The sequence below is a fragment of the Mauremys mutica genome, unplaced genomic scaffold, assembly GCF_020497125.1.
Source record: "Mauremys mutica isolate MM-2020 ecotype Southern unplaced genomic scaffold, ASM2049712v1 000298F_np12_obj, whole genome shotgun sequence".
Lineage (NCBI taxonomy): Eukaryota > Metazoa > Chordata > Testudines > Geoemydidae > Mauremys > Mauremys mutica.
In genome coordinates, this window is record NW_025422903.1 from 137578 (window position 1) to 161889 (window position 24312).

General features: G+C 70.1%; 2 protein-coding genes across 6 annotated transcripts; one reads left to right on the plus strand and one right to left on the minus strand.

Moving 5' to 3' along the window:
• Nucleotides 1-40: 40 nt before the first annotated feature.
• Nucleotides 41-23502, minus strand: WDR45 (WD repeat domain 45). 4 transcript variants are annotated; one of them, XM_045000403.1, is made up of 12 exons: nucleotides 23469-23502; nucleotides 19830-20120; nucleotides 8398-8482; nucleotides 8129-8203; nucleotides 7930-8034; nucleotides 7604-7709; nucleotides 7087-7181; nucleotides 6650-6729; nucleotides 6342-6550; nucleotides 3937-4038; nucleotides 687-832; nucleotides 41-603 (listed from the first exon to the last, which is right to left on the minus strand). In XM_045000403.1, exons 3-12 carry the CDS (start codon nucleotides 8444-8446, stop codon nucleotides 494-496), a joined length of 1077 nt encoding a protein of 358 aa, XP_044856338.1. In that variant the 5' UTR covers nucleotides 8447-8482; nucleotides 19830-20120; nucleotides 23469-23502; the 3' UTR covers nucleotides 41-493. The 4 variants fall into 4 exon arrangements, with proteins under 4 accessions (XP_044856338.1, XP_044856337.1, XP_044856335.1 ...); XM_045000402.1 differs by lacking the exon at nucleotides 23469-23502 and having other exon boundaries at nucleotides 19830-20392; XM_045000400.1 differs by lacking the exons at nucleotides 19830-20120; nucleotides 23469-23502 and adding an exon at nucleotides 9348-9547.
• PFKFB1 (6-phosphofructo-2-kinase/fructose-2,6-biphosphatase 1) lies at nucleotides 10509-21480 on the plus strand. 2 transcript variants are annotated; one of them, XM_045000390.1, is made up of 14 exons: nucleotides 10509-10648; nucleotides 11920-12045; nucleotides 12301-12397; nucleotides 13172-13238; nucleotides 13322-13396; nucleotides 15200-15256; nucleotides 16276-16397; nucleotides 17130-17337; nucleotides 17970-18116; nucleotides 18220-18324; nucleotides 18782-18911; nucleotides 20398-20460; nucleotides 20662-20726; nucleotides 21386-21480. In XM_045000390.1, exons 1-14 carry the CDS (start codon nucleotides 10621-10623, stop codon nucleotides 21443-21445), a joined length of 1350 nt encoding a protein of 449 aa, XP_044856325.1. In that variant the 5' UTR covers nucleotides 10509-10620; the 3' UTR covers nucleotides 21446-21480. The 2 variants fall into 2 exon arrangements, with proteins under 2 accessions (XP_044856325.1, XP_044856324.1); XM_045000389.1 differs by lacking the exon at nucleotides 10509-10648 and adding an exon at nucleotides 11549-11708.
• Nucleotides 23503-24312: the final 810 nt, after the last annotated feature.

The following is a 24312-nucleotide window of genomic DNA, read 5'->3' on the forward strand; positions in this document are numbered from 1 at the left end:
TATCCGACGTTGCTACACACATTGTAACAGGACAATGATGTTCAGCAGATTATGGCTTTTCAAATGATACCTCACAAGGCATACTTTGTACAAAATATAACCATACACAAGCGGGTGAATGGGGGGGGGGGTAACAGCGTATTACAATGCGACTGAGGCTGGGGTGTGTCTGTAGGTGAAGGGAACAGCAGCAGAGAGTAAAAGCCAGGCTATTTCCCCTCCAGGCAGCTGAGTGTGAAACCAGGGAGTCTGGATACAATTCCCGTCACGCCCCAGCTGATTCAAACTGAGCTGCAGCTCAGCACTGGGTGAGCCCTTCCAGTGCAATGTTATGTGCAGCTGTTGCTCCACCCTAGAGGTGGCTGCATCTCGATGCCAGGCGAGAGTGGGAGGGGTGGTGGATCTCATAGCTGGAGTTTAATGTTCCCACGGCTAGAAGTCCATGACCCCCCCGCGATTCCAGCCTCGGGTGGGGGCTCCGGTGGGAGGGGGCTCAGAAGTCGTCGTCGTCGCAGATGTCCAGGTAGACGTCAAAGGCCTCGCGGTTGCAGTTGCCATCAGGCGTGAAGACGTATTTGTGGAAGGTGCCGTCCACGCAGATCGCTGTGGGGGGTACAGGACACGGGTGTGAGATGGGGGGACCCCACCCCACCCTCTCCCCCCTCCCGCTCTGCCCCCCCACTGACCAATGACGGAGTTGACGGTCTTGGCGGAGCTGCGGCCGAAGGCACAGACGCAGGCCGACTCCGCTGGCACCGTGAAGCTGGCCAGGCTCCACTGCGAGTCCACGTACTGGCCGATCACCGGGCCCACCTTGCCCACGCGCGCCAGCCTGGGGAGAGACACGTCAGGGGGGCAGCGGGGGCACCTGGGGGGATCTGAGCAGGCAGAGGAGGGCTCGGGGGGACCTACGCGGAGCGGCGGTTGAGGGGTGGGGGGGCGTTCCGGGGGGGGTACCTACGCGGCGCGGCGGGGGGGAAGTTCCGGGGGGGGTACCTACGCGGAGCGGCGGGGGGGAGGTTCCGGGGGGGTACCTACGCGGAGCGGGGGGAGAGGTTCGGGGGGGGGTACCAACGCGGAGTGGCGGTTGAGGCGCAGGGGGGGGTACCTATGCGGAGCGGCGGTTGAGGCGCGGGGGGGGGAGGTTCCGGGGGGGTACCTACGCGGAGCGGTGGGAGAGGTTCGGGGGGGGGGTACCTACGCGGAGTGGCGGTTGAGGCGCAGGGGGGGGTTCCAGGGGGGGTACCTACGCGGAGAGGCGGTTGAGGCGCGGGGGGGGGCCGTTCCGGGGGGGTACCAACGCGGAGCGGCGGTTGAGGCGCAGGGGGGGTTCCGGGGGGGGGTACCTAAGCGGAGTGGCGGTTGAGGCGCGGGGGGGTTCTGGGGGGGGTACCTACGCGGAGCGGCGGTTGAGGCACAGGGGGGGTTCCGGGGGGGTACCTACGCGGAGCGGCGGGGGGGGTTCCGGGGGGGTACCTACGCGGAGCGGCAGTTGAGCTGCAGGGGGGGGGTTCCGGGGGGGTACCTACGCGGAGCGGCGGTTGAGGCGCAGGGGGGGGGTTCCGGGGGGGATACCTACGCGGAGCGGCAGTTGAGGCGCAGGGGGGGGTTCCGGGGGGGGTACCTACGCGGAGCGGCGGGGGGAGGGTCCGGGGGGGGTACCTACGCGGAGCGGCGGTTGAGGCGCGGGGGGGGGTTACCGGGGGGGTACCAACGCGGAGCGGAGGGGGGATGTTACGGGGGGGGTACCTATGCGGAGCGGTGGTTGAGGCGCGGGGGGGGTTCCGGGGGGGGGTACCTACGCGGAGCGGCGGGGGGATGTTCCGGGGGGGGTACCTACGCGGAGCGGCGGTTGAGGCGCGGGGGGGGGTTCCGGGGGGGTACCTACGCGGAGCGGCAGTTGAGGCGCCGGGGGGGGGTCCGGGGGGATACCTACGCGGAGCGGCGGTTGAGGCGCGGGGGGGTTCCGGGGGGGGTACCTACGGGGAGCGGCGGGGGGATGTTCCGGGGGGGGTACCTATGCGGAGCGGAGGTTGAGGCGCCGGGGGGGGGGGTTCCAGGGGGGGTACCAACGCGGAGCGGCGGTTGAGGCGCGGGAGGGGGTTCGGGGGGGGTACCTACGCGGAGCAGCGGGGTTCCGGGGGGGGTACCTACGCGGAGCGGCGGCTGAGGCGCCGGGGGGGGGGGTTCCGGGGGGATACCTACGCGGAGCGGCGGGGGGATGTTGCGGGGGGGGTACCTATGCGGAGCGGCGGTTGAGACGCGGGAGGGGGTTCCGGGGGGGGGGACCTACGCGGAGCGGCGGGGGGGGTTCCGGGGGGGGTACCTACGCGGAGCGGCGGTTGAGGCGCCGGGGGGGGTCCGGGGGGGGGGACCTACGCGGAGCGGCGGTTGAGGCGCAGGAGGGGTTCCGGGGGGGGGTACCTACGCGGAGTGGCGGTTGAGGCGCGGGTGGGGAGGTTCCGGGGGGGGTACCTACGCGGAGCGGCGGGGGGGTTCCGGGGGGGTACCTACGCGGAGCGGCGGTTGAGGCGCCGGGGGGGGTTCCGGGGGGGTACCTACGCGGAGCGGCGGTTGAGGCGCAGGAGGGGTTCCGGGGGGGGTACCTACGCGGAGCGGCGGGTGAGGCCCAGGGGGGGGTAACGGGGGACGAACCTACGCGGAGCGGCGGTTGAGGCGCAGAAGGGGGTTCCGGGGGGGGGTACCTACGCGGAGTGGCGGTTGAGGCGCGGGAGGGGAGGTTCCGGGGGGGGTACCTACGCGGAGCGGCGGCGGAGGCGCCGGGGGGGGGCTACCGGGGGGATACCTACGCGGAGCGGCGGGGGGATGTTGCGGGGGGGGTACCTATGCGGAGCGGCGGTTGAGACGCGGGAGGGGGTTCCGGGGGGGGTACCTACGCGGAGCGGCGGGGGGGTTCCGGGGGGGGTACCTACGCGGAGCGGCGGTTGAGGCGCAGGGGGGGTTCCGGGGGGGGGTACCTACGCGGAGCGGCGGTTGAGGCGCAGGAGGGGTTCCGGGGGGGGTACCTACGCGGAGCGGCGGTTGAGGCGCGGGGGGGTTCCGGGGGGGTACCTACGTGGAGCGGCGGTTGAGGCGCGGGAGGGGGTTCCGGGGGGGGTACCTACGCGGAGCGGCGGGTGAGGCGCAGAAGGGGGTTCCGGGGGGGGTACCTACGCGGAGTGGCGGTTGAGGCGCAGGTGGGGTGGATCCGGGGGGGGTACCTACGCGGAGCGGCGGGGGGGGTTCCGGGGGGGGGTACCTACGCGGAGCGGCGGTTGAGGCGCAGGGGGGTTCCGGGGGGTACCTACGCGGAGCGGCGGTTGAGGCGCAGGGGGGGTTCCGGGGGGGGGTACCTACGCGGAGCGGCGGTTGAGGCGCAGGGGGGGGTACCGGGGGGGGTACCTACGCGGAGCGGCGGTTGAGGCGCAGGGGGGGTTCCGGGGGGGGGTACCTACGCGGAGCGGCGGTTGAGGCGCAGGAGGGGGTGCTGGGGGGGGTACCTACGCGGAGCGGCGGTTGAGGCGCCGGGGGGGGGTTCCGGGGGGGGTACCTACGCGGAGCGGCGGTTGAGGCGCAGAAGGGGGTTCCGGGGGGGGGTACCTACGCGGAGTGGCGGTTGAGGCGCGGGAGGGGAGGTTCCGGGGGGGGTACCTACGCGGAGCGGCGGGGGGGGTTCCGGGGGGGGTACCTACGCGGAGCGGCGGTTGAGGCGCAGGGGGGGTTCCGGGGGGGGGTACCTACGCGGAGCGGCGGTTGAGGCGCAGGGGGGGTTCCGGGGGGGGTACCTACGCGGAGCGGCGGGGGGGGTTCCGGGGGGGGTACCTACGCGGAGCGGCGGTTGAGGCGCGGGAGGGGGTTCTGGGGGGGGTACCTACGCGGAGCGGTGGGGGGGTACCTACGCGGAGCGGCGGGGGGGGTTCCGGGGGGGGTACCTACGCGGAGCGGCGGTTGAGGCGCGTGTCCTTCAGGGCGAAGACGTGAACTGTCCCCTTGTCGCTCGACGCGCAGAGAAAAGACGAGTCGTGGCTGAAGTTGATGCTGTGGAAATCCGGGGGGGGAGTTACCAAGCGCTGCGATCTCCCCCCAGTGCTGCGAGTTTCCCCAGCAGTGCCCCTGCATGCTGCAAGTTCTCCCCAGCAATGACCCCCCCCACTGGGGGGTGTTGGTGCCCAGGGGAGGGGGCAGTGGCAGGGTCCGTGCCCAGGGGAGGGGGCAGTGCCAGGGGTCTCACCAGTACAGGGTGGCGGGGGCAGTGCCAGGGGAGGCGGCAGGGCCGAGGGGGGGGCTGTGCCGGGGGTCTCACCAGCACAGGGTGGCGGGGGCAGTGCCAGGGGAGGGGACAGTGGCAGGGTCCGCGCCCAGGGGAGGGGGCACTGCCAGGGGGGTCTCACCAGTACAGGGTGGCAGGGTCCGTGCAGCGGGGTCCGTGCCCAGGGGAGGGGGCAGTGCTGGGGGGTCCGTGCCCAGGGGAGGCAGCAGGTCGGAGGGGAGGGGGCAGTGCCGGGGGGGTCTCACCAGTACAGGGTGGCGGGGTCTGCGCCCAGGAGAGGGGTCCGTGCCAGGGGAGGGGGCACTGCCAGGGGGGTCTCACCAGTACAGGGTGGCGGGGGCAGTGCGGCGGGGTCCATGCCCAGGGGAGGGGGCAGTGCCAGGGGGGTCCGCGCCCAGGAGGGGGGTCCGTGGCAGGGGAGGGGGCAGTGCCAGGGGGGTCCGTGCCCAGGGGAGGCGGCAGTGCCAGGGGAGGGGGCAGTGCCAGGGGGGTCCGTGCCCAGGGGAGGCGGCAGTGCCGGGGGTTTCACCAGTACAGGGTGGCGGGGGCAGTGCCAGGGGGGTCCGCGCCCAGGAGGGGGGTCCGTGCCAGGGGAGGGGGCTGTGCCAGGGGGTCCGTGCCCAGGAGGGGGGTCCATGCCCAGGGGAGGGGGCAGTGCCAGGGGAGTCCGTGCCAGGGGAGGGGGCAGTGCCAGGGGGGTCCGTGCCAGGGGGTCTCACCAGTACAGGGTGGCGGGGGCAGAGCGGCGGGGTCCATGCCCAGGGGAGGGGGCTGTGCCAGGGGAGGGGGCAGTGCCAGGGGGGTCCGTGCCCAGGAGAGGGGTCCGTGCCAGGGGAGGGGGCAGTGCCAGGGGGGTCCGTGCCAGGGGAGGGGTCCATGCCAGGGGAGGGGGCAGTGCCAGGGGAGGGGGCAGTGCCCAGGAGGGGGGTCCGTGCCAGGGGAGGGGGCTGTGCCAGGGGGGCTGTGCCCAGGAGAGGGGTCAGTGCCAGGGGAGGGGACAGAGCCGGGGGTTTCACCAGTACAGGGTGGCGGGGGCAGTGCCAGGGGGGTCCGCGCCCAGGAGAGGGGTCCGTGCCAGGGGAGGGGGCAGTGCCAGGGGGGTCCGTGCCAGGGGAGGGGGCTGTGCCAGGGGGGTCCGTGCCAGGGGGTCTCACCAGTACAGGGTGGCGGGGTCCGTGCCAGGGGAGGGGGCAGTGCCGGGGGTTTCACCAGTACAGGGTGGCGGGGGCAGTGCCAGGGGGGTCCGTGCCCAGGAGAGGGGTCCGTGCCAGGGGAGGGGGCAGTGCCAGGGCTGTCCGTGCCCAGGGGAGGCAGCAGTGCCGGGGGTTTCACCAGTACAGGGTGGCGGGGGCAGTGCCAGGGGGGTCCGCGCCCAGGAGGGGGGTCCATGCCAGGGGAGGGGGCAGTGCCAGGGGGGTCCGTGGCAGGGGAGGAGGCTGTGCCAGGGGAGTCCGTGGCAGGGGAGGAGGCAGTGCCAGGGGGGTCCGTGGCAGGGGAGGGGGCAGTGCCAGGGGGTCCGTGCCCAGGGGAGGGGGCAGTGCCAGGTGGGTCTGTGCCCAGGGGAGGGGTCCGTGCCAGGGGAGGGGGCAGTGCCAGGGGGGTCTGTGCCCAGGAGAGGGGTCCATGCCAGGGGAGGGGGCAGTGCCAGGGGGGTCCGTGCCAGGGGAGGGGGCTGTGCCAGGGGGGTCCGTGCCAGGGGAGGGGGCTGTGCCAGGGGGGTCCGTGCCAGGGGGTCTCACCAGTACAGGGTGGCGGGGGCAGTGCCAGGGGGGTCCGTGCCAGGGGGTCTCACCAGTACAGGGTGGCGGGGGCAGTGCCAGGGGGGTCCATGCCAGGGGATCTCACCAGTACAGGGTGGCGGGGGCAGTGCCAGGGGGGTCCGCGCCCAGGAGGGGGGTCCATGCCAGGGGAGGAGGCAGTGCCAGGGGGGTCCGTGGCAGGGGAGGGGGCAGTGCCAGGGGGGTCCGTGGCAGGGGAGGGGGCAGTGCCAGGTGAGGAGGCAGTGCCAGGGGGTCCGTGCCAGGGGAGGGGGCAGTGCCAGGGGGGTCCGTGCCAGTACTGGGGGTCTCACCAGTACAGGGTGGCGGGGTCCGTGCCCCGGCGCAGCTCCACCAGCTTCTCCTTGCTCTGGGTGTCGAAGAGGCGGATGAGGGTGCCCTGGCGGGAGGCCGACGCCACCACGGTGCCCGGCTGGTTGAGGGAGACGCAGGCGATCTCGCCCTGGTGGGCGTTGATGGTGAACGGTGCCGACGAGGTGCCCGGCTGGGTGCTCGACAGGTCCTGGGGGTGCAGGTGGGGCTGAGACCGAGCTGCCCCAGAGAGCGCAGCCCCCCTCCACTTCCACAGCCTCAGAGGGCCCCCCCCGTGCCCCCCACTCACCACCAGCTGCAGGCTGCCACACTTGTGCCCGGGGAACACCAGCAGCTGCTTCTCCAGACTGGGACAGAGATCGCAGAGCCCTGGGGGGAGAGCAGGAGGCTGGGCAACGGGGTCCTGGGGGGGTCCGTGCCCAGGGGAGCAGGCACTGCCAGGGGTGCTGGGGGACAGGGGGGTGCTGGGGGGCGCCGGGCTGGGCAGGGAGGTGCTGGGGGGGGTCTGTGCCCAGGGGAGCAGGCACTGCCAGGGGTGGGCGCCGGGCTGGGCAGGGAGGTGCTGGGGGGGGTCTGTGCCCAGGGGAGCAGGCACTGCCAGGGGTGCTGGGGGGCGCCGGGCTGGGCAGGGGGAGGCTGGGGGAGGCCGGGCTGGGCAGGGGGAGGCTGGGGGAGGCCGGGCTGGGCAGGGGGCTGCCGGGGCGTCATGATGGGGGGGGTCTGTACCTTTGGGGTTGTCCCGCGTGTCGAACTCGAAGAGCTTGGTGGGATTCTCCGGGAAGGAATAAACGTAAATCCGGTTCCTCAGCACAATGATGATCCTGAAACACAAGAACCCGGACGCCTGGGTTCTCTCCTGGCGAGGGGAGCAGAGGGGAGGGGAGTGGGGGCTGGTGGTTAGAGCCGGGGGGGGGGGCTGGGAGCCAGGACTCCTGGGTTCTCTGCCCGGCTCTGGGAGGGGAGTGGGGGCTGGTGGTTAGAGCCGGGGGGGGGGCTGGGAGCCAGGACTCCTGGGTTCTCCCCTGGCTCTGGGAGGGGAGTGGGGGCTGGTGGTTAGAGCGGGGGCGGGGGGGCCGGGAGCCAGGACTCCTGGGTTCTCTGCCCGGCTCTGGGAGGGGAGTGGGGGCTGGTGGTTAGAGCGGGAGGGTGGGAGGCCGGACGCCTGGGTTCTCCCCTGGCTCTGGGAGGGGAGTGGGGGCTGGTGATTCGAGGGGGGGGGCCGGACGCCTGGGTTCACACTCACTTGTCGTGTCTCAGGCGCACGGCCAGGGCAGGTTTGGTGAAGGTGAATTCCAGAACCAGCTTGTCTTTGCCTCCCTTCCCCTCGCGGGCGTCGTCCCAGATCAGCACTGGGGGGGGGACATGGGTGAGAGCAGACAGTGCTACCCCCAAATCCTCCCCCCCCCAGAGCTGGGGAGAGAACCCCGGAGTCCGGGCTCCCAGCCCCCACTCCCCTCCCAGAGCCGGGAGAGAACCCCGGAGTCCGGGCTCCCAGCCCCCACTCCCCTCCCAGAGCCGGGAGAGAACCCCGGAGTCCGGGCTCCCAGCCCCTCCCCCCGGGGCACATACCTGAGATCTCTGAGAATTTGGGGTTCCCTCCTCCCCCTACAATGGCCAAGAGGTTGGATCGATGCAGCATCTCGACCAGGGCCACGCTGCCGACCTGCTCGTGATCTGGGGGGTAGAAAATCGGGGTGGAGTCCAATGCCGCCCCCCCAGCCAGCCCCCCCAGCCCCTGCCCTCCCCACCAGGCCGCCCCCCTCCTTACCCAGGTGCCCTTTCTCCATGAGCGGCTCCACATTGTAGATTCGCACCCCGGACTCCATCGCGCAGCAGAAGCAGCCTGGAGGGAGGGGCAGAGAGCGGGTTAAACCCCAGTCCACCGTGGGGGAAGGGGCTTCCGGGACGCCTGGGTTCTCCCCCTGGCTCTGGGAGGGGAGTGGGGTTTGCTGGTTAGAGCAGGGGCGGGGGCAGGGCCCCGGACTCCTGGGTTCTCCCCGGGGGGGGCGGAGGCGGGGTTCAGGGGGTGCTGCTTACTCTGGTCCTGGTTGAAGCGCAGGCTGTTGACCCCGCGTGGCTGCGCCATGCTGCAGGGGGGCCCCCGGATCCGAGCAACAGGCAGCTGAGGAGTGGGGGGAGGGGGTGAGAGGAGCGTGAGGCTGCGCTCCAGCCCCCCACCCAGCTCCCCCAAACCCCACTGATCCCCCAGGATCGCGCTGCCCCCAAATAATCCCCCAGTGTCTGCCCCAGCCACTGTCCCCCAAATCCCCCCGCCTCCCACAATCCCCTGCCCCGCTGTGCCCGAGTCCCCCACCCCCACCACTATGCCCCCTGCCCCACAGCATTCACCTTGCGACCCATCCCTGCCCCTTCCCCCGGCGGCATCCCCCAGCCCCCAGCCCCGCTGACCCCACAATCGCACCCTCCCAGGCCAGCCCCGCCTCCCCACGAGCCTAGCCCCACCGATCCCAGACCTCCCTCTTGCCCCACTGCCCCCCACGTGCCCAGCTCCCCAGCCCAAACCCACCTGCCTCACTGCCCCCTACGAGCCCAGCCCCACTGCCCCCCCCGAGCCCAGCCCCCCAGCCCAGCCCCCACTGCCCCCCACGAGCCCAGCCCCACTACCCCCCCCGAGCCCAGCCCCCCAGCCCAGCCCCACTGCCCCCCACGAGCCCTGCCCCCCAGCCCAGCCCCCACTGCCCCCCACCAGCCCAGCCCCACCGCCCCCCACGAGCCCAGCCCCACCTGCCCCACTGCCCCCCACGTGCCCAGCTCCCCAGCCCAAACCCACCTGCCTCACTGCCCCCTACGAGCCCAGCCCGACTGCCCCCCCCGAGCCCAGCCCCCCAGCCCAGCCCCACTGCCCCCCCCGAGCCCAGCCCCACCTGCCCCACTGCCCCCCACGAGCCGAGCCCCCGAGCCCAGCTCCCCAGCCCAGCCCCACCTGCCCCCCCCGAGCCCAGCCCCCCAGCCCAGCCCCTGCTTACCCCGCAGGAAGCGGGGCGGGAGGCAAACACCAGCTGATCTGGTTCTGCCGGGTCACACAGGGGAAGGGACGCTGACAGTTCGTCACGTGATCGACCAGGACGATGGGTGAAGCCCGAGCGGCCATGTTGGACGCTGGCAGCGGAGCTTCGTTGCCCTTAGTAACGCCAGTTGGCAGCCATCTTGGATACTGGCAAATAGCCAAACATTTCCCCCCCCCCCCCGCGTGTCAAAGGAAATAGTCACCGCACCCCCCTCCCCATGGAGACCCGGAAGCCCGGACTCCTGGGTTCTCTGCCCGGCTCTGGGAGGGCAGTGGGGGCTGGTGGTTAGAGCAGGGGGGGCTGGGAGCCAGGACTCCTGGGTTCTCTCCCGGCTCTGGGAGGGCAGTGGGGGCTGGTGGTTAGAGCAGGGGGGGCTGGGAGCCAGGACTCCTGGGTTCTCTCCCGGCTCTGGGAGGGGAGTGGGGGCTGGTGGTTAGAGCAGGGGGGGCTGGGAGCCAGGACTCCTGGGTTCTCTCCCGGCTCTGGGAGGGCAGTGGGGGCTGGTGGTTAGAGCAGGGGGGGCTGGGAGCCAGGACTCCTGGGTTCTCTCCCGGCTCTGGGAGGGCAGTGGGGGCTGGTGGGTTAGAGCAGGGGGGGCTGGGAGCCAGGACTCCTGGGTTCTCTCCCGGCTCTGGGAGGGCAGTGGGGGCTGGTGGTTAGAGCAGGGGGATTGTCTCCTGCAGTCTACACCTGTGCTGCCCCTGCTCCCCACAGCGCCCCCTGGTGGGGCTGGAGCAGCCAGGAGCTCCACCCCCCCCCCAGTTGTTAGTATCTCTCCTCCCCAACACACCTGTTGTGAGAGGTGTGGGAAAGGGGCGGGGCCAATACATTTACGTGGGCTGGGGGTGGGGCTTCAGGGGCACCTGGGGGATGCTGGGCTGGCAGGGGACTTTGTGTCGGGTGGGGGGAGTATGATACACTGGGGAGCGGGGGGGGCGGGGGTAGGTAATCCTATGACCTTCCTAATCCTGCTTCCCAGAGCAGGGAAGAGAACCCAGGAGTCCTGGCTCCCAGCCCCCCCCCCCATGCCAGGTGTAATATTAGCTGTGACCTTTGCAGCGGGCACATGGCTCTGGCTGGAACAGCTCCCTGGTTTGTTTTGCTTCCACTGAGTCGATGTGGGGCTGACCAAGCCGTCCTACCGACCCCCCCCGGCCCCCATGCCCCAGGAGCCTGACTCCCACCCCCCTTCTCCAGCCCACTTGACCCCCCCGCCCCCAAGCCCTGAGCCATGGAGCAAAAGCCAACTAAGATACCAGGTAAGGAAGCAAAGCGCTTGACAAAGTAACACTTGGTCTGAGTTGGGTCTCGACTGGGAGCCAGGAGGGTTGGGGTAATGGTTAGTGCAGGGGGGGCTGGGAGCCAGGACTCCTGGGTTCTCCCCCTGGCTCTGAGCAGTGAGTGGGATTGGATGGTTAGTGCAGGAGGGGGCTGGGAGCCAGGACTCCTGGGTTCTCCCCCTGGCTCTGGGCAGTGAGTGGGATTGGATGGTTAGTGCAGGGGGGGGCTGGAAACCAGGACTCCTGGGTTCTCTCCCAGCTCTGGGAGGGGAGCAGGATCTGCTGGTTAGAGCAGGCAAAGCCTGGTCCTTTTCAATGCACCCAGCCACATCCTTGGCATTGGGCCTGCTTAGGTGTGAAGCTGCTTCTCCTCTAGACAGGGAGAATGCCAAGAGCCCCCCCCCCTTCCCTGTGGGGGGTCCTTTGCCGGGATCCCGACCTCCCCCAGGCCGCTCCGCTCTTGCTGTGACGGTGCTGCAGGATCCACGCTTGGGGTGGGTCTGGAGCTGGCCTGCCAGAGCCCCAGACTGGCAGGAGATTCGCCCCCGGCCCCATTCTGCGCGTGGCGGGGGAATGTCCTCCCCGATCTCCGGCCTCCCTCTGTGAGGGGGCATCAGCCTTTGGTCCTGAGCCTGGCGCGGTGGCAGGCTCCAGGGCACGCGGATGATCAGCACGGGAAGCGGGCAGGGGGATTGGGGACAGGGGACCCACTGTCTGGCCAGGCACAGGGGGTCTGGGAATGGGGCTGGCACCCATCTGGCCCCAGGGCGGGGACTGGCTGGCTCGGGGGGCAGGGATCAGTGTTATCTGCAATGTACACAGCACGGGGGTCAGTGATCTCAGTGTCCCGTCGTCCCCCCGGCAGGCTGCCCAGAGGGTGGGACCAGCTGGTCCCAGGGCAAGGGGCAGCCTGTGGGGCTGAGGTGCCTGGTGAGCTCCCAGGGGGGCAGGATGTCGGAGATGGGGGAGCTCACCCAGACGCCGCTGCAGAAAGTGTGGATCCCACATGCTAGCAACCGGCTGCGCCAGCGCAGGGGGTGTGAGTCGGGGTGGCCTGTGGGGGGCGCTGGCTCTCGTCCGGCCCCAGGGCAGGGACTGGCTGGCTTAGGGAGGCAGGGAATGGGGCACAGGGCCTGTCCCCTCTAGGGGGTTCTAGCCTTGGGGTGGGGGGGATTTGAGGGTGCAGCTTGGTTTGGGGATCTGGCCTTTAGCCCCTATGCTAACGGTGTCTGTTCTCCCACACACAACAGCTGCTGTGCCTCAGTTTACCAATTCACCCACTATGGTGATCCTGGTGGGGCTGCCAGCCCGTGGGAAGACCTATATCTCCAAGAAGCTGACCCACTACCTGAACTGGATTGGGATCCCCACCAAGGGTGAGGTGGGGGGCGGGGTTCAGAGGAGATGGGGGGTGGGATCAGGGCAGCTGGAGTCTCAAAGGGGGGGTCCGTGGAGCTGGCTGGAACAGAGATCTCTGGGGGGAGGGAATTGTGGAGCGGGCAGGGGGGCAGGTGTCCGATTGTGGAGGCAGGGAATTAGGGGACAGGGTGGGTGCCTGTCGGAGGAGGATATCCCGGGGAGCTGTGGGGAGGGGCACGGGGACCCCAGCCCACCCCCCACTCTCCCCGCAGTGTTCAACGTGGGGCAGTACCGCCGCGAGGCCGTGCAGACCTACCAGAACTACGAGTTCTTCCGGCCAGATAACCAGGAGGCCATGCGCATTCGCAGGTGAGGGGGTGAGCTGGGGGCACTGCTGGGGGAAGCTCGTGGCGCTGGGGGTGACCCTGTCTGGGGGAAGCTCGTGGCGCTGGGGGGGACCCTGGTTGGGGGCACTGCTGGGGGGAAGTTTGCAGCACTGGGGGGGACCCTGGTTGGAGGCACTGCTGGGGGAAGCTCAGCGCTGGGGGGGACCCTGGTTGGGGGCACTGCTGGGGGAAGCTCACAGCGCTGGGGGGGACCCCGCCTGGGGGCACTGCTGGGGGAAGCTCACAGCGCTGGGGGGGACCCCGCCTGGGGGCACTGCTGGGGGAAGCTCGCGGCTCTGGGGGGGACCCCGCCTGGGGGCACTGCTGGGGGAAGCTCGCGGCGCTGGGGGGGACCCCGCGTTGGGGCACTCCAGGGGGAAGCTCGCGGCGCTGGGGGGGACCCCGCCTGGGGGCACTGCTGGGGGAAGCACGCGGCGCTGGGGGGGACCCCGGTTGGGGGCACTGCTGGGGGAAGCTCATGGCGCTGGGGGGGACCCCGCCTGGGGACACTGCTGGGGGAAGCTCGCGGCGCTGGGGGGGACCCTGGCTGGGGGAAGCTTGCGGCGCTGGGGGGCACTGCTGGGGGGAAGCTCGCGGCGCTGGGGGGGACCCCGGTTGGAGGCACTGCTGGGGGAAGCTTGTGGCGCTGGGGGGGACCCTGGTTGGGGGCACTGCTGGGGGGAAGTTTGCAGCACAGCCGGGGGGTGGTCTGGGGTACGTGTAAGGGTCTCACCCCTCCCCTCCCCTCCCCCCCCAGGGAGTGCGCTCTGGCCGCTCTGAAAGATGTCCACACTTACCTGAGCCGGGAGGAGGGACAGGTCGCGGTAAGAGGGACCCTCCCCCTTCCTCCCCCCAGCCAGACCCCTGGGCCCATCTACCCCGGCCTCATGCCTGCTCCTATGTTCAGGTGTTTGATGCCACCAACACGACCCGGGAGCGAAGGAACATGATCCTGCAGTTCGCCAGAGACCATGGCTACAAGGTGAAGGGGGCGGGCATGGGTCTGGCCCAAGGCACTGCTGCAGGGGAAGTCCGCAGTGCTTTGGGGGCCTTGGTTGGGGGCACTGCTGGGGGGAAGGGCGCAGCGCAGGGGGCACTGCTGGGGGGAAGGGCGGAGCCCTGGGAGGGGGGTGTCTGGCTGGGGGCACTGCCGGGGGGAAGGGCGCAGCGCAGGGGGCACTGCCGGGGGGAAGGGCGCAGCGCTGGGGGGGGTGTCTGGCAGGGGGCACTGCCGGGGGGGAAGGGCGCAGCGCAGGGGGCACTGCCGGGGGGGAAGGGCGCAGCGCTGGGGGGGGTGTCTGGCCCGGGGCACTGCCGGGGGGAAGGGCGCAGCGCAGGGGGCACTGCCGGGGGGAAGGGCGCAGCGCTGGGGGGGGTGTCTGGCAGGGGACCCTGCCGGGGGGAAGGGCGCAGCGCAGGGGACACTGCCGGGGGGAAGGGCGCAGCGCAGGGGGCACTCCCGGGGGGGACGGGCGCAGCGCTGGGAGGGGGGTGTCTGGCAGGGGGCACTGCCGGGGGGAAGGGCGCAGTGCGGGGGGCACTGCGGGGGGGAAGCGCGGAGCGCGGGGGGGGTTGTCTGGCCGGGGGCACGGCGGGGGGGGAGGGGCGCAGTGCAGGGGGGGGTGTCTGGCAGGGGGCACTGCCGGGGGGGAAGGGCGCAGTGCAGGGGGGGGTGTCTGGCAGGGGGCACTGCCGGGGGGGAAGGGCGCAGCGCAGGGGGCACTGCCGGGGGGGAAGGGCGCAGCGCTGGGGGGGGTGTCTGGCAGGGGGCACTGCTGGGGGGAAGGGCGGAGCCCTGGGAGGGGGGTGTCTGGCTGTGGGCACTGCCGGGGGGAAGGGCGCAGCGCAGGGGGCACTGCCGGGGGGGAGGGCGCAGGGCGGGGGGGGGAGTCTGGCAGGGGGCACTGCCGGGGGGGAAGGGCGCAGTGCAGGGGGGGGTGTCTGGCAGGGGGCACTGCCAGGGGGGAAGGGCGCAGCGCAGGGGTCACTGCCGGGGGGGAAGGGCGCAGCGCTGGGGGGGGTGTCTGGCAGGGGGCACTGCCGGGGGGAAGGGCGCAGCGCAGGGGGCACTGCCGGGGGGAAGGGCGCAGCGCTGGGGGGGGTGTCTGGCAGGGGACACTGCCGGGGGGAAGGGCGCAGCGCAGGGGACACTGCCGGGGGGAAGGGCGCAGCGCAGGGGGCACTCCCGGGGGGGAAGGGCGCAGCGCTGGGAGGGGGGTGTCTGGCAGGGGGCACTGCCGGGGGGAAGGGCGCTGTGCAGGGGGCACTGCCGGGGGGGAAGGGCGCAGCGCTGGCAGAGGGGTGTCTGGCAGGGGGCACTGCCGGGGGGAAGGGCGCAGCGCAGGGGGCACTGCCGGGGGGGACGGGAGCAGCACTGGGAGGGGGGTGTCTGGCAGGGGGCACTGCCGGGGGGAAGGGCGCAGCACAGGCTGGGGGCACTGCCGGGGGGAAGGGCGCAGCGCAGGCTGGGGGCACTGCCGGGGGGAAGGGCGCAGCGCTGGCAGGGGGGTGTCTGGCAGGGGGCACTGCCGGGGGGCACTGGCCCAGCGCGGGGGGCACTGCCGGGGGGCACTGGCCCAGCGCGGGGGGCACTGCCGGGGGGCAGGGCGCAGCGCTGGGGGCACTGCCGGGGGGAAGGGCGCAGCGCTGGCAGGGGGGTGTCTGGCAGGGGGCACTGCCGGGGGGAAGGGCGCAGCGCGGGGGGCACTGCCGGGGGGCACTGGCCCAGCGCTGGGATCTCCAGTCACTGTCAGACCCACTTTAACACCTCGCCGCCCCCCCCCAGGTGTTTTTCATCGAGTCCATCTGCGACGACCCGGAGATCATCGAGGAGAACATCACAGTGAGAGAAACACGCCCCTCGCAGGGACCTGGCCGTCCCAGGGTGTCCCCCCCCCACACACACACACCTGGGGGGGGGGGAGGCGGGCGGCCCGGGGTGTCGCCCCCCCCACACCCCTGGGGGGGGGGGGAGGCGGGCGGCCCGGGGTGTCGCCCCCCCCCACCCACCTGGGGGGGGGAGGCGGGCGGCCCGGGGTGTCGCCCCCCCCACACACCTGGGGGGGGGAGGCGGGCGGCCCGGGGTGTCGCCCCCCCCCACACACCTGGGGGGGGGAGGCGGGCGGCCCGGGGGGGAGGCCCCCCCCACACACCTGGGGGGGGGGGGGCGGTCGGCCCGGGGTGTCGCCCCCCCCCACACACCTGGGGGGGGGGTGGCGGGCGGCCCGGGGTGTCGCCCCCCCCCACACACCTGGGGGGGGGGAGGCGGGCGGCCCGGGGTGTCGCCCCCCCACACACACCTGGGGGGGGAGGCGGGCGGCCCGGGGTGTCGCCCCCCCCCACACAAACCTGGGGGGGGGAGGCGGGCGGCCCGGGGTGTCGCCCCCCCCCACACACCTGGGGGGGGGAGGCGGGCGGCCCGGGGTGTCGCCCCCCCACACACACCTGGGGGGGGGGAGGCGGGCGGCCCGGGGTGTCGCCCCCCCCCACACACCTGGGGGGGGGAGGCGGGCGGCCCGGGGTGTCGCCCCCCCCCCCCACCGGGGGGGGGGCGGCGGGCGGCCCGGGGTGTCGCCCCCCCACACACACACCTGGGGGGGGGAGGCGGGCGGCCCGGGGTGTCGCCCCCCCACACACACACCTGGGGGGGGGAGGCGGGGGGGCGGCCCGGGGTGTCGCCCCCCCACACACACACCTGGGGGGGGGAGGCGGGGGGGCGGCCCGGGGTGTCGCCCCCCCACACACACACCTGGGGGGGGGAGGCGGGGGGGCGGCCCGGGGTGTCGCCCCCCCACACACACACACGGGGGGGGAGGCGGGCCCCTCGGCTCCGGGCCCAGCTCCCTGGCGTCCCCCCCGCAGCAAGTGAAGCTGAGCAGCCCGGACTACAAGGACTGTAAGCGGGAGGAGGTGGTGGAGGATTTCCTCAAGCGCATCGAGTGCTACCAGCTCCACTACCAGCCCCTGGACGACGAGCTGGACAGGTGAGACCCCCCTTCCCGCCCACAGCGGGGAGAGAACCCAGGCGTCCGGGCTCCCAGCCCCCCCTGCTCTCACCACCAGACCCCACTGCCCTCCCAGAGCCGAGGAGAGAACCCAGGCGTCCGGGCTCCCAGCCCCCCCGCTCTAACCACCAGACCCCCCTTCCCTCCCAGAGCCGAGGAGAGAATCCAGGCTCCCAGCCCCCACTCCCCACCCAGAGCCAGGGGGAGAACCCAGGCGTCCGGGCTCCCAGCCCCCATTCCCCTCCCAGAGCCGGAGAGAGAACCCAGGCGTCCGGGCTCCCAGCCCCCCCGCTCTAACCACCAGCCCCCACTGCCCTCCCAGAGCCGGGGAGAGAACCCAGGCGTCCTGGCTCCCACCCCACTGCTCTAAGCACCAGCCCCCACTCCCCTCCCACAGCCGGGGAGAGAACCCAGGAGTCCTGGCTCCCACCCCACTGCTCTAAGCACCAGCCCCCACTCCCCTCCCACAGCCGGGGAGAGAACCCAGGAGTCCTGGCTCCCACCCCACTGCTCTAACCACCAGCCCCCACTCCCCTCCCAGAGCTGGGGAGAGAACCCAGGAGTCCTGGCTCCCACCCCACTGCTCTAAGCACCAGCCCCCACTCCCCTCCCACAGCCGGGGAGAGAACCCAGGAGTCCGGGCTCCCAGCCCCCACTCCCCTCCCAGAGCTGGGACCCAGGCGTCCTGAGCCCCTGCTCATCCCCCCCCAGCGCCCTGTCCTACATCAAGATCTTCAACGTGGGGCTGCGGTACCTGGTGAACCGGGTGCAGGACCACGTGCAGAGCCGCACCGTGTATTACCTGATGAACATCCACGTCACGCCGCGCGCCATCTACCTGACCCGGCACGGCGAGAGCCAGCACAACCTGCAGGGGCGCATCGGCGGCGACTCGGGGCTCTCCGCCCGCGGCCAGCAGGTGGGGGCGGCTCGGGGCTCCCCCCCCCCCCCGCGGCCAGCAGGTGGGGGCGGCTCGGGGCTCTCACCCCCCTCCCCGCGGCCAGCAGGTGGGGGCGGCTCGGGGCTCTCACCCCCCTCCCCGCGGCCAGCAGGTGGGGGCGGCTCGGGGCTCCCCCCCCCCCGCGGCCAGCAGGTGGGGGCGGCTCGGGGCTCCCCCCTCCCCCCGCGGCCAGCAGGTGGGGGCGGCTCGGGGCTCCCCCCTCCCCCCGCGGCCAGCAGGTGGGGGCGGCTTGGGGCTCCCCCCCCGCGGCCAGCAGGTGGGGGCGGGGCACGGGGGCCACTCGGGGCTCTCCCCCCGCGGCCAGCAGGTGGGGGCGGGGCACGGGGGCCACTCGGGGCTCTCCCCCCCGCGGCGAGCAGGTGGGGCAGGGATCGCAATGAGGGGACTTGGGGGGTGGGGACTGGATGACAGTGGCACCCCCCAGTGCACACATTTGGGGGGCTGGAAAGCTGCACCCCCATAGCAAGTGGGGATCAGGCAGTTGCTACCAGGGGATCAGGGCTCTCCCGTTCTAGAAGCAGCGACACAGGGAGGGGAGCCAGGGCCTCCCTGGCTGGGGGACGGGGGTCACCCCCTCTCCGCCCCCCTAGTTTGCCTCGGCCCTGGCCAGCTTCATCGAGAGCCAGAACATCCGGCAGCTCAAGGTGTGGACCAGCCACATGAAGCGGACGATCCAGACGGCCGAGGCCCTGCACGTGCCCTACGAGCAGTGGAAGGCGCTGAACGAGATTGATGCGGTGAGAACCCAGGTGTCCGGGACCCCCCATCCCCTTCCCTCCTGAGGTGGGGATGGAGCCTGAGCGGCCGGCCCCCCCTGGGTAATGGTGTGGGGTGTTTCAGGGCGTCTGTGAGGAGATGTCCTATGAGGAGATCCAGGCCCATCACCCGGAGGAGTTTGCCCTGCGTGATCAAGACAAATACCGATACCGATACCCCAAAGGGGAGGTAAGGGGGTGCCCTGCACCCCAACTGGAGCAATGGGGGGTGGTTCACTTGTCAGTAACCCATGAAACTCCCTGCCACATAATCTTGGAGGCAAATTCTAGTGAGACATAAATAACCTGGGGAACTCCCTGCCACTGTGTGTTTCCGGGGGATGAATTTAGCAGCGCACGCAGCCTGTGGAACCCCTTGCAGGTCAGTGATGGGGCTCCTGCCGTGGGGTTTTCCTAAGGGGAATGAATTTGGCATCACGCAGCCTGTGGAACTCCCTGCCCCATGATGCAGGGGGGCAGTGTATTACACACACACTGAGCCCATGGAACTTCCTGCCACTGTAGGATCTATGGGCAGATTTGGGGGGTGATTGTTGTTAAGCTGGGCCGGGGGCGGAGGAGATGGAGGGAGGCAGCGTCTCTCTCATCGGCATCGCCCCCCCCACACACACACCAACTGTCCCCAGTCATACGAGGACCTGGTGCAGCGGCTGGAGCCCGTCATCATGGAGCTGGAGCGGCAGGAGAACGTGCTGGTGATCTGCCATCAGGCCGTCATGCGCTGCCTGCTGGCCTATTTCCTGGACAAGAGCGCAGGTACCCCCCCAGCTGCCCCCTGGGACATGCTGTACCCCCGCGGGGCACCCCCAGAGCTGCCGTTCCCGGCTGGCCGCCAAGGGCTCGCAGGGGAGGTCGTGATGTGCTGAACCCCATGGGGACCGGCTAAGAGGGGGAGACTTGGCTGTACGGCTGTTACTGAGATACGCTGGGAGCCCCCGGTGCCCCGCAGCCAGGCGGGGTGTGAACAAGGGATTTACGGTGCTGTCAGGGGGCTGCGCACGCGTCACACCAGGGGGGGGGCTGCTCCGCTCTGTGCCTCAGCAGGGCCCCCAGGACACGGCCGGGCTGGCCGATAAAACAGGACGGTGGCATCTCCTCCCCGGCCTGCGCTGGAAGCAGCCAGAACACGGGGACGATCGAGACCTGACCCGAGCAGGCCGGGCCCAAGGCTCAGGGGGAGCCTGCGTAACGGACCCGCACCGGCCGGGGGGGCGAGAGAACCCGCTCGGTCGAAGCAGGTTTGGGGCTCAGACAATGTGCTTCCCTTTTATCTCCTCTGGCGAGTCTCCGACCTTTCGTGCCTCTCCCGTCAGTTCTCCAGCTGCCGCCGTCTCTCCCTGCTCGGCCAGCCCAGGCCCGTGCCCCGGCCCCCAGCCCCGCCCGAACAGAGCCAGGGCGACCCCCGCGCAGCCCTCGCTCCCAGCCTCGCAGCCCAGAAACGTGCGGCTCCCTCTGAACAGTGCAAACGTCAGTCACTGCATCGACGGGTAACGAACCCGCCCTGCCTCCGAGGAGCCCCCCAACCCCGCCGGGTGAGAGAAACCCGGGCACTCACCAGAGCAGGGCAGCTGGCAGTGCCACAGGCACAACATCCCAAACTAACAGGAGAAAAGCCGCAGCGAACTCCGACACTTCACCAAGCTAAACAGGATCTGAGAGCAAACGGCCTCTCACCCCATAACTTGCAGCTGTCCCTGCTAAGTGGAAAGCGGCCAGTTCGGACCAGTCCTCCCAGTTCCCTGATGGGTTTTTGATCCCGTGGGTAGAGATGGGGGAGGAGAGGGAGCCTCTCTTATATCCGAACCCTTTTCACTGGAAAAGTCCTTGCTGGCTCATGCGGTTCCATGACGTACGTACTCTGCAAACGTAATTGCCTTTCTCCAGCCCGTCTCCCCTTCTGTTGAATGTCCGGTTCGACAGGTCATGGCTCTAACACGTTGCTGGCAAGCCCGTGTGTCTTCGTCCCTGGGAAAGTGGCTTGTGAGTGGTGCCCAGAACGATAACACATCAGTAACAATCGTACAGCCAAATCTCATAACTCCCTATACAATGTCGATACACACGCTGTAACAGGACAGCGATGTTCAGCGGATTATGACTTTTCAAAGCCCACCTCACAAGGCTTTATACAAAATATAACCACCATATAAACGTGGTGAATATGGGGAACGGTGTGTCCCATGGGCTGGATCCTGTGCACCCCAGAACTCCCCCATCTAAGGGCCCTCTTCTCTCCCCACAGATGAGCTGCCCTATCTGAAATGCCCGCTGCACACCGTGCTCAAACTGACCCCCGTGGCATACGGTGAGTGCATCTCCATCCACCACGGGCTGGTCCCGCTGCCCTCAGACAGGTGCCTCTGGGTCCATTCGCATCCTACTGGCAGGTCCCCCCCACCAATCTTGGGGACCAGACCCAGTTATATGGCCTGCCCCAGGGAGGAAAGGGGGGGCACGATCTCTCTGCTCTAATCTAGGGGCCTTCTCCTTTATGGGGTGCTGGCAGGTTGTCAAGTGGAGTCCATTTTCCTCAACGTGGAGGCTGTGAACACGCACCGGGAGCGCCCCCAGGTGAGTGGCTTCCTCCGCTGCCCCCAAGCTGGGGGGCTAGGCCAGTGCTCTCTCCCAGTCCTGATCTCACTGAGGGACACCCAGAAACTGACAAAAGCCCATGTGACATTAACACCCTCCAGGCCTGTCCCCTGCAACCCTCCCCCACCTTGGGAGGGGGAAGCAGAGCTGCAAGCCCCCCCCATCTCAGTACCTCCCCACAAAGCTAGCCTGCCCCCCCTTCCCGGCACTACTGGACCACCCCTCTGGCCAGCCTGGCGCCCACCCCATGGTCTTGGTCCGGAAACTCTCTCCCAGCTTGGGGTGCAGGTAAAGTCAATCTGGCCCCCCATAACCAGGATGTGCCCCCTTCCTGCCAGCTCCTAAATCGCCTCACTGCCCCCTTCCTGCCCCTCATCCCACTACGTGGCCACTAAACTCCGTCTGTAACCTCTGCTAACCCCATTAACATCCCTGGGGGTGCACCTGACACCCCACCTGACAGCAGGGGTCCATCACAGACACCCCTGCCTGAGATCAGGGCTCCAGGCATGACACAGCCCTAAGGAGACAGTCGGGGGTAGGGAGGGGACACCCCCACGCTCCCAAAGCCATGGGACCAGGCACGGCTCCAGCCAGCAAGGCGTGCGTGACCCTGGGCCTCCCGGATCTCGTTGCAGAATGTCGACGTGACGCGGGAGCCCGAGGAAGCACTGGGGACGGTGCCTCCCCACTATTAACTGCGTGTGCCCATTAAAGCCGGCTCTCTCCTTTGCCACGGCTGTGTAGTCGGTGCTGTTCTCCCCGGGAGGGTGGTGGCACTAGACTGGAGACACGGATTTCTGCATGAGCTCGGCTTTTAATGAGTTCCTAGCCCACAGCAAGCCTGAGCCAGTCACTTGGCAAAGGGGTGCTGCCCCGAGCAATGCCGCCTGAGTCTGCAGAGAGCCTGAGCCAATTGCTCGGCAAGGGGGAGCTGCCCTGAGCGGAATCAGGCAGCAAGGCTCCGTGATCGCCATGGGGCATGAATACCACGGGGAGGAACGCAGCAGCGGCAGACACAGGCCCAGCTGTCAGGTAACCGACCCACTCGGCTATGCAGTGCTAAGATCTGGGGCTCCCCAGCTGCCTGTTGCAAAGACCCCCTGAGTAACAGAACTGACCCCACCGCTAACAGGGGAGGGGCTTTATTTGAGAGTAATGTTGGGTGAATTACAAGGGTCAGAGGTCACCTCTGGGCCCCTCTGGAGAGGAAACGACTGCGACTTCGGGGGGAGGGATTTGCACAAGCTGCCCAGCCCCCTCCCCAGAAAGGTGAGGCAGGGCCGGCCGTGATCGCGATCTGCAGCAGTTCAGCGGGTCCTTTGCTCCGAGCGGGAGTGAGGGACCCGCCGCCGAACTGCCCCCGAATCCCACTCCGGAGTGGCCGCCCCAAGCACCTGCTTGCTAAGCTGGTGCCTGGAGCCGGCCCTGAGGGGAGGAGGGGTCTCTGCAGCCGAGGTGTAGCTGTGCCGGGGGAAAAGGCAGTGTCCCAGGGGATCCTTGGGCCCTGGGCTCAGCGTGGGCAGAGGCCCCTGCTCCCGGGGGCCCTGGTTCACAAGGCGCTGTGGGTGAAGTGGGGGCTGGCTGCTTCCTCCTGCGCGCCCCCCGGCTGGCCCCACCAGGGGCACTGCAGCTGCCGCCTGCTCCAAGCTTTGGGGTCCTTGCTCTGGATCTGACGGGCAGAGCCAGGAACGGGGGCTGGAACAGCCCCCCCTCGATCCTACATGGGCAGCAGCAGCCCTTAGGGGGCACAGTCACCTAACCCCTGTAGGGGACCCCCCCCAAACCTCAGCCCCCACCCTCCTATCCACAGTCCCATGGCCCCTCTGAGTGAGCCTCAGCCCCCTGGGGCCAGCCCCCGGAGGTCTCCTTGGTGGCCTGCGCCCCCCTCGGCCGGGTCCCCGGTGGGCGTGCAGCTGTACTCCAGGTACCCGAGGGGCCGGGGCAGGGGGATCAGCGACCATCACATCTTCACACACTGCCCCGCCCACATCCTCCCTCGGGCCTCACCCCCCCACTCAGCCCCACTTCCTCCACCTGACCCCAGTAACCGGCTCCCAGCATGGCAGAGTGGGTACACCACTGGGTCCCGGACACCTGGGTTCTAGCTGGCCCACTTCTCCTTTCCTCGTGCCTCAGTTTCCCCACAGTCCCTGAGGGGCCCAGCCTCCACCCTCCTCATTGCAACTCCATGCGCCCCTCCCTTTCCCAAAGGTCTTGGGGCTTCCCACTCTCCAGAGCCCCAGGGGCCAGCCCTCCTCCCCCTCCCCCTGCCCAGAGGGAAAATGGCTCACTTGGTCTCCCCAGCCGCCAGAGAAGGGTAAAGGACCCACCCAGGCTGCGTGTCCCTGACACCTGCGGGCACAGGGAACCAGCCGCCTGTGTGGCGGGGCAGCAAGATCCTCCACGGCAGGGTATAAACGGCCAGGCTCCGGGCTCCGCCGGCCACGCGGGATCCAAACCACCCGCCCCCAGGCTCACAGAGCGGCCACCCGACCCACCGGCCCATCACGGCACCTCAGACAGGCCCCAATCTACCCTACGGTGAGTGAGAGCAGGACTCCTGGGTTCTGGGCCTGGCAGCCAGGACTCACCGCCAGCCTGTCACCTGCCCTATCCCACTAGCCCCCACTCCCATCCCAGAGCCGGCCATAGAACCCAGGAGTCCTGGCTCCCCCCGCCTCGCTCTAACACTCCCCTCCCTGACAAGCCCAAACTTACTTTTGCTGGACAAATTCCACAGTCACCAACTCCCTGACATCCCCCAGACCTCGTGGCTCTTCCTGGAAGGGTTGGGGATAGAATGTGTTAAAGGGGCTGGGCTCAGGGGGCACAGCCCCCCTGCTGCCCCACCCCTGCTCTGCAAGCCCCTCCATTGGCTGGCTGGTGCCCAGAGGAGGAGGAGCCTACAGCTCCTGGGGGTGGAGATTAACCCCTGGTATCCCAGACTCCACACCTACCTGGGTCCCATGTACATCTCCCACACATCAGCTGGAAGGGCAGAGAGAGCCTGTCAGTCAGGAGGCGGGGCCCATAGGGAAGGGGCGGGGCTCTCAGGGAAGGGGCGGGGCTCTCAGGGAAGGGGCGTTGCCCTTCATGTAGATGAAGCTGAGGACGAGGGTGAGGGGTCCAGCCTGGCCGTGGGGGTGTCACTCGCCTGGGGACTCTGCGGAGGGCTGGGGAGCTGGACAAGGAGGGAAGGGGTTTAATGGCAGAGCAAAGACCCTGCTCAAACCTGACAGAGCTGGAAAAAGAACCCCGGTGTCCTAGCTCCCAGCCTCCCCCCCTCTAAGCACTAGACCCCACTCCCCTCCCCGAGCTGGGGATAGGACCCAGGAGTCCTGCCTCCCTTGCTGTAACCATTAGAGCGGGGCATAGCCTCCAGATCTCCCAGCAGAGCCCCCGCTGGGCATGGACCCTGCCAGGCAGCCTGCTGGCCGCTAGGGCCAGGGGCACAAAATGCCAGGATGGGGGATGCAGGGATCAGCCCTGGCAGTTTTTAGGGGGTGGGATTGGGTGGGTGGAGCCTAATGACAAGGATTAACCCTTGCGGCTTGGCAGCCTC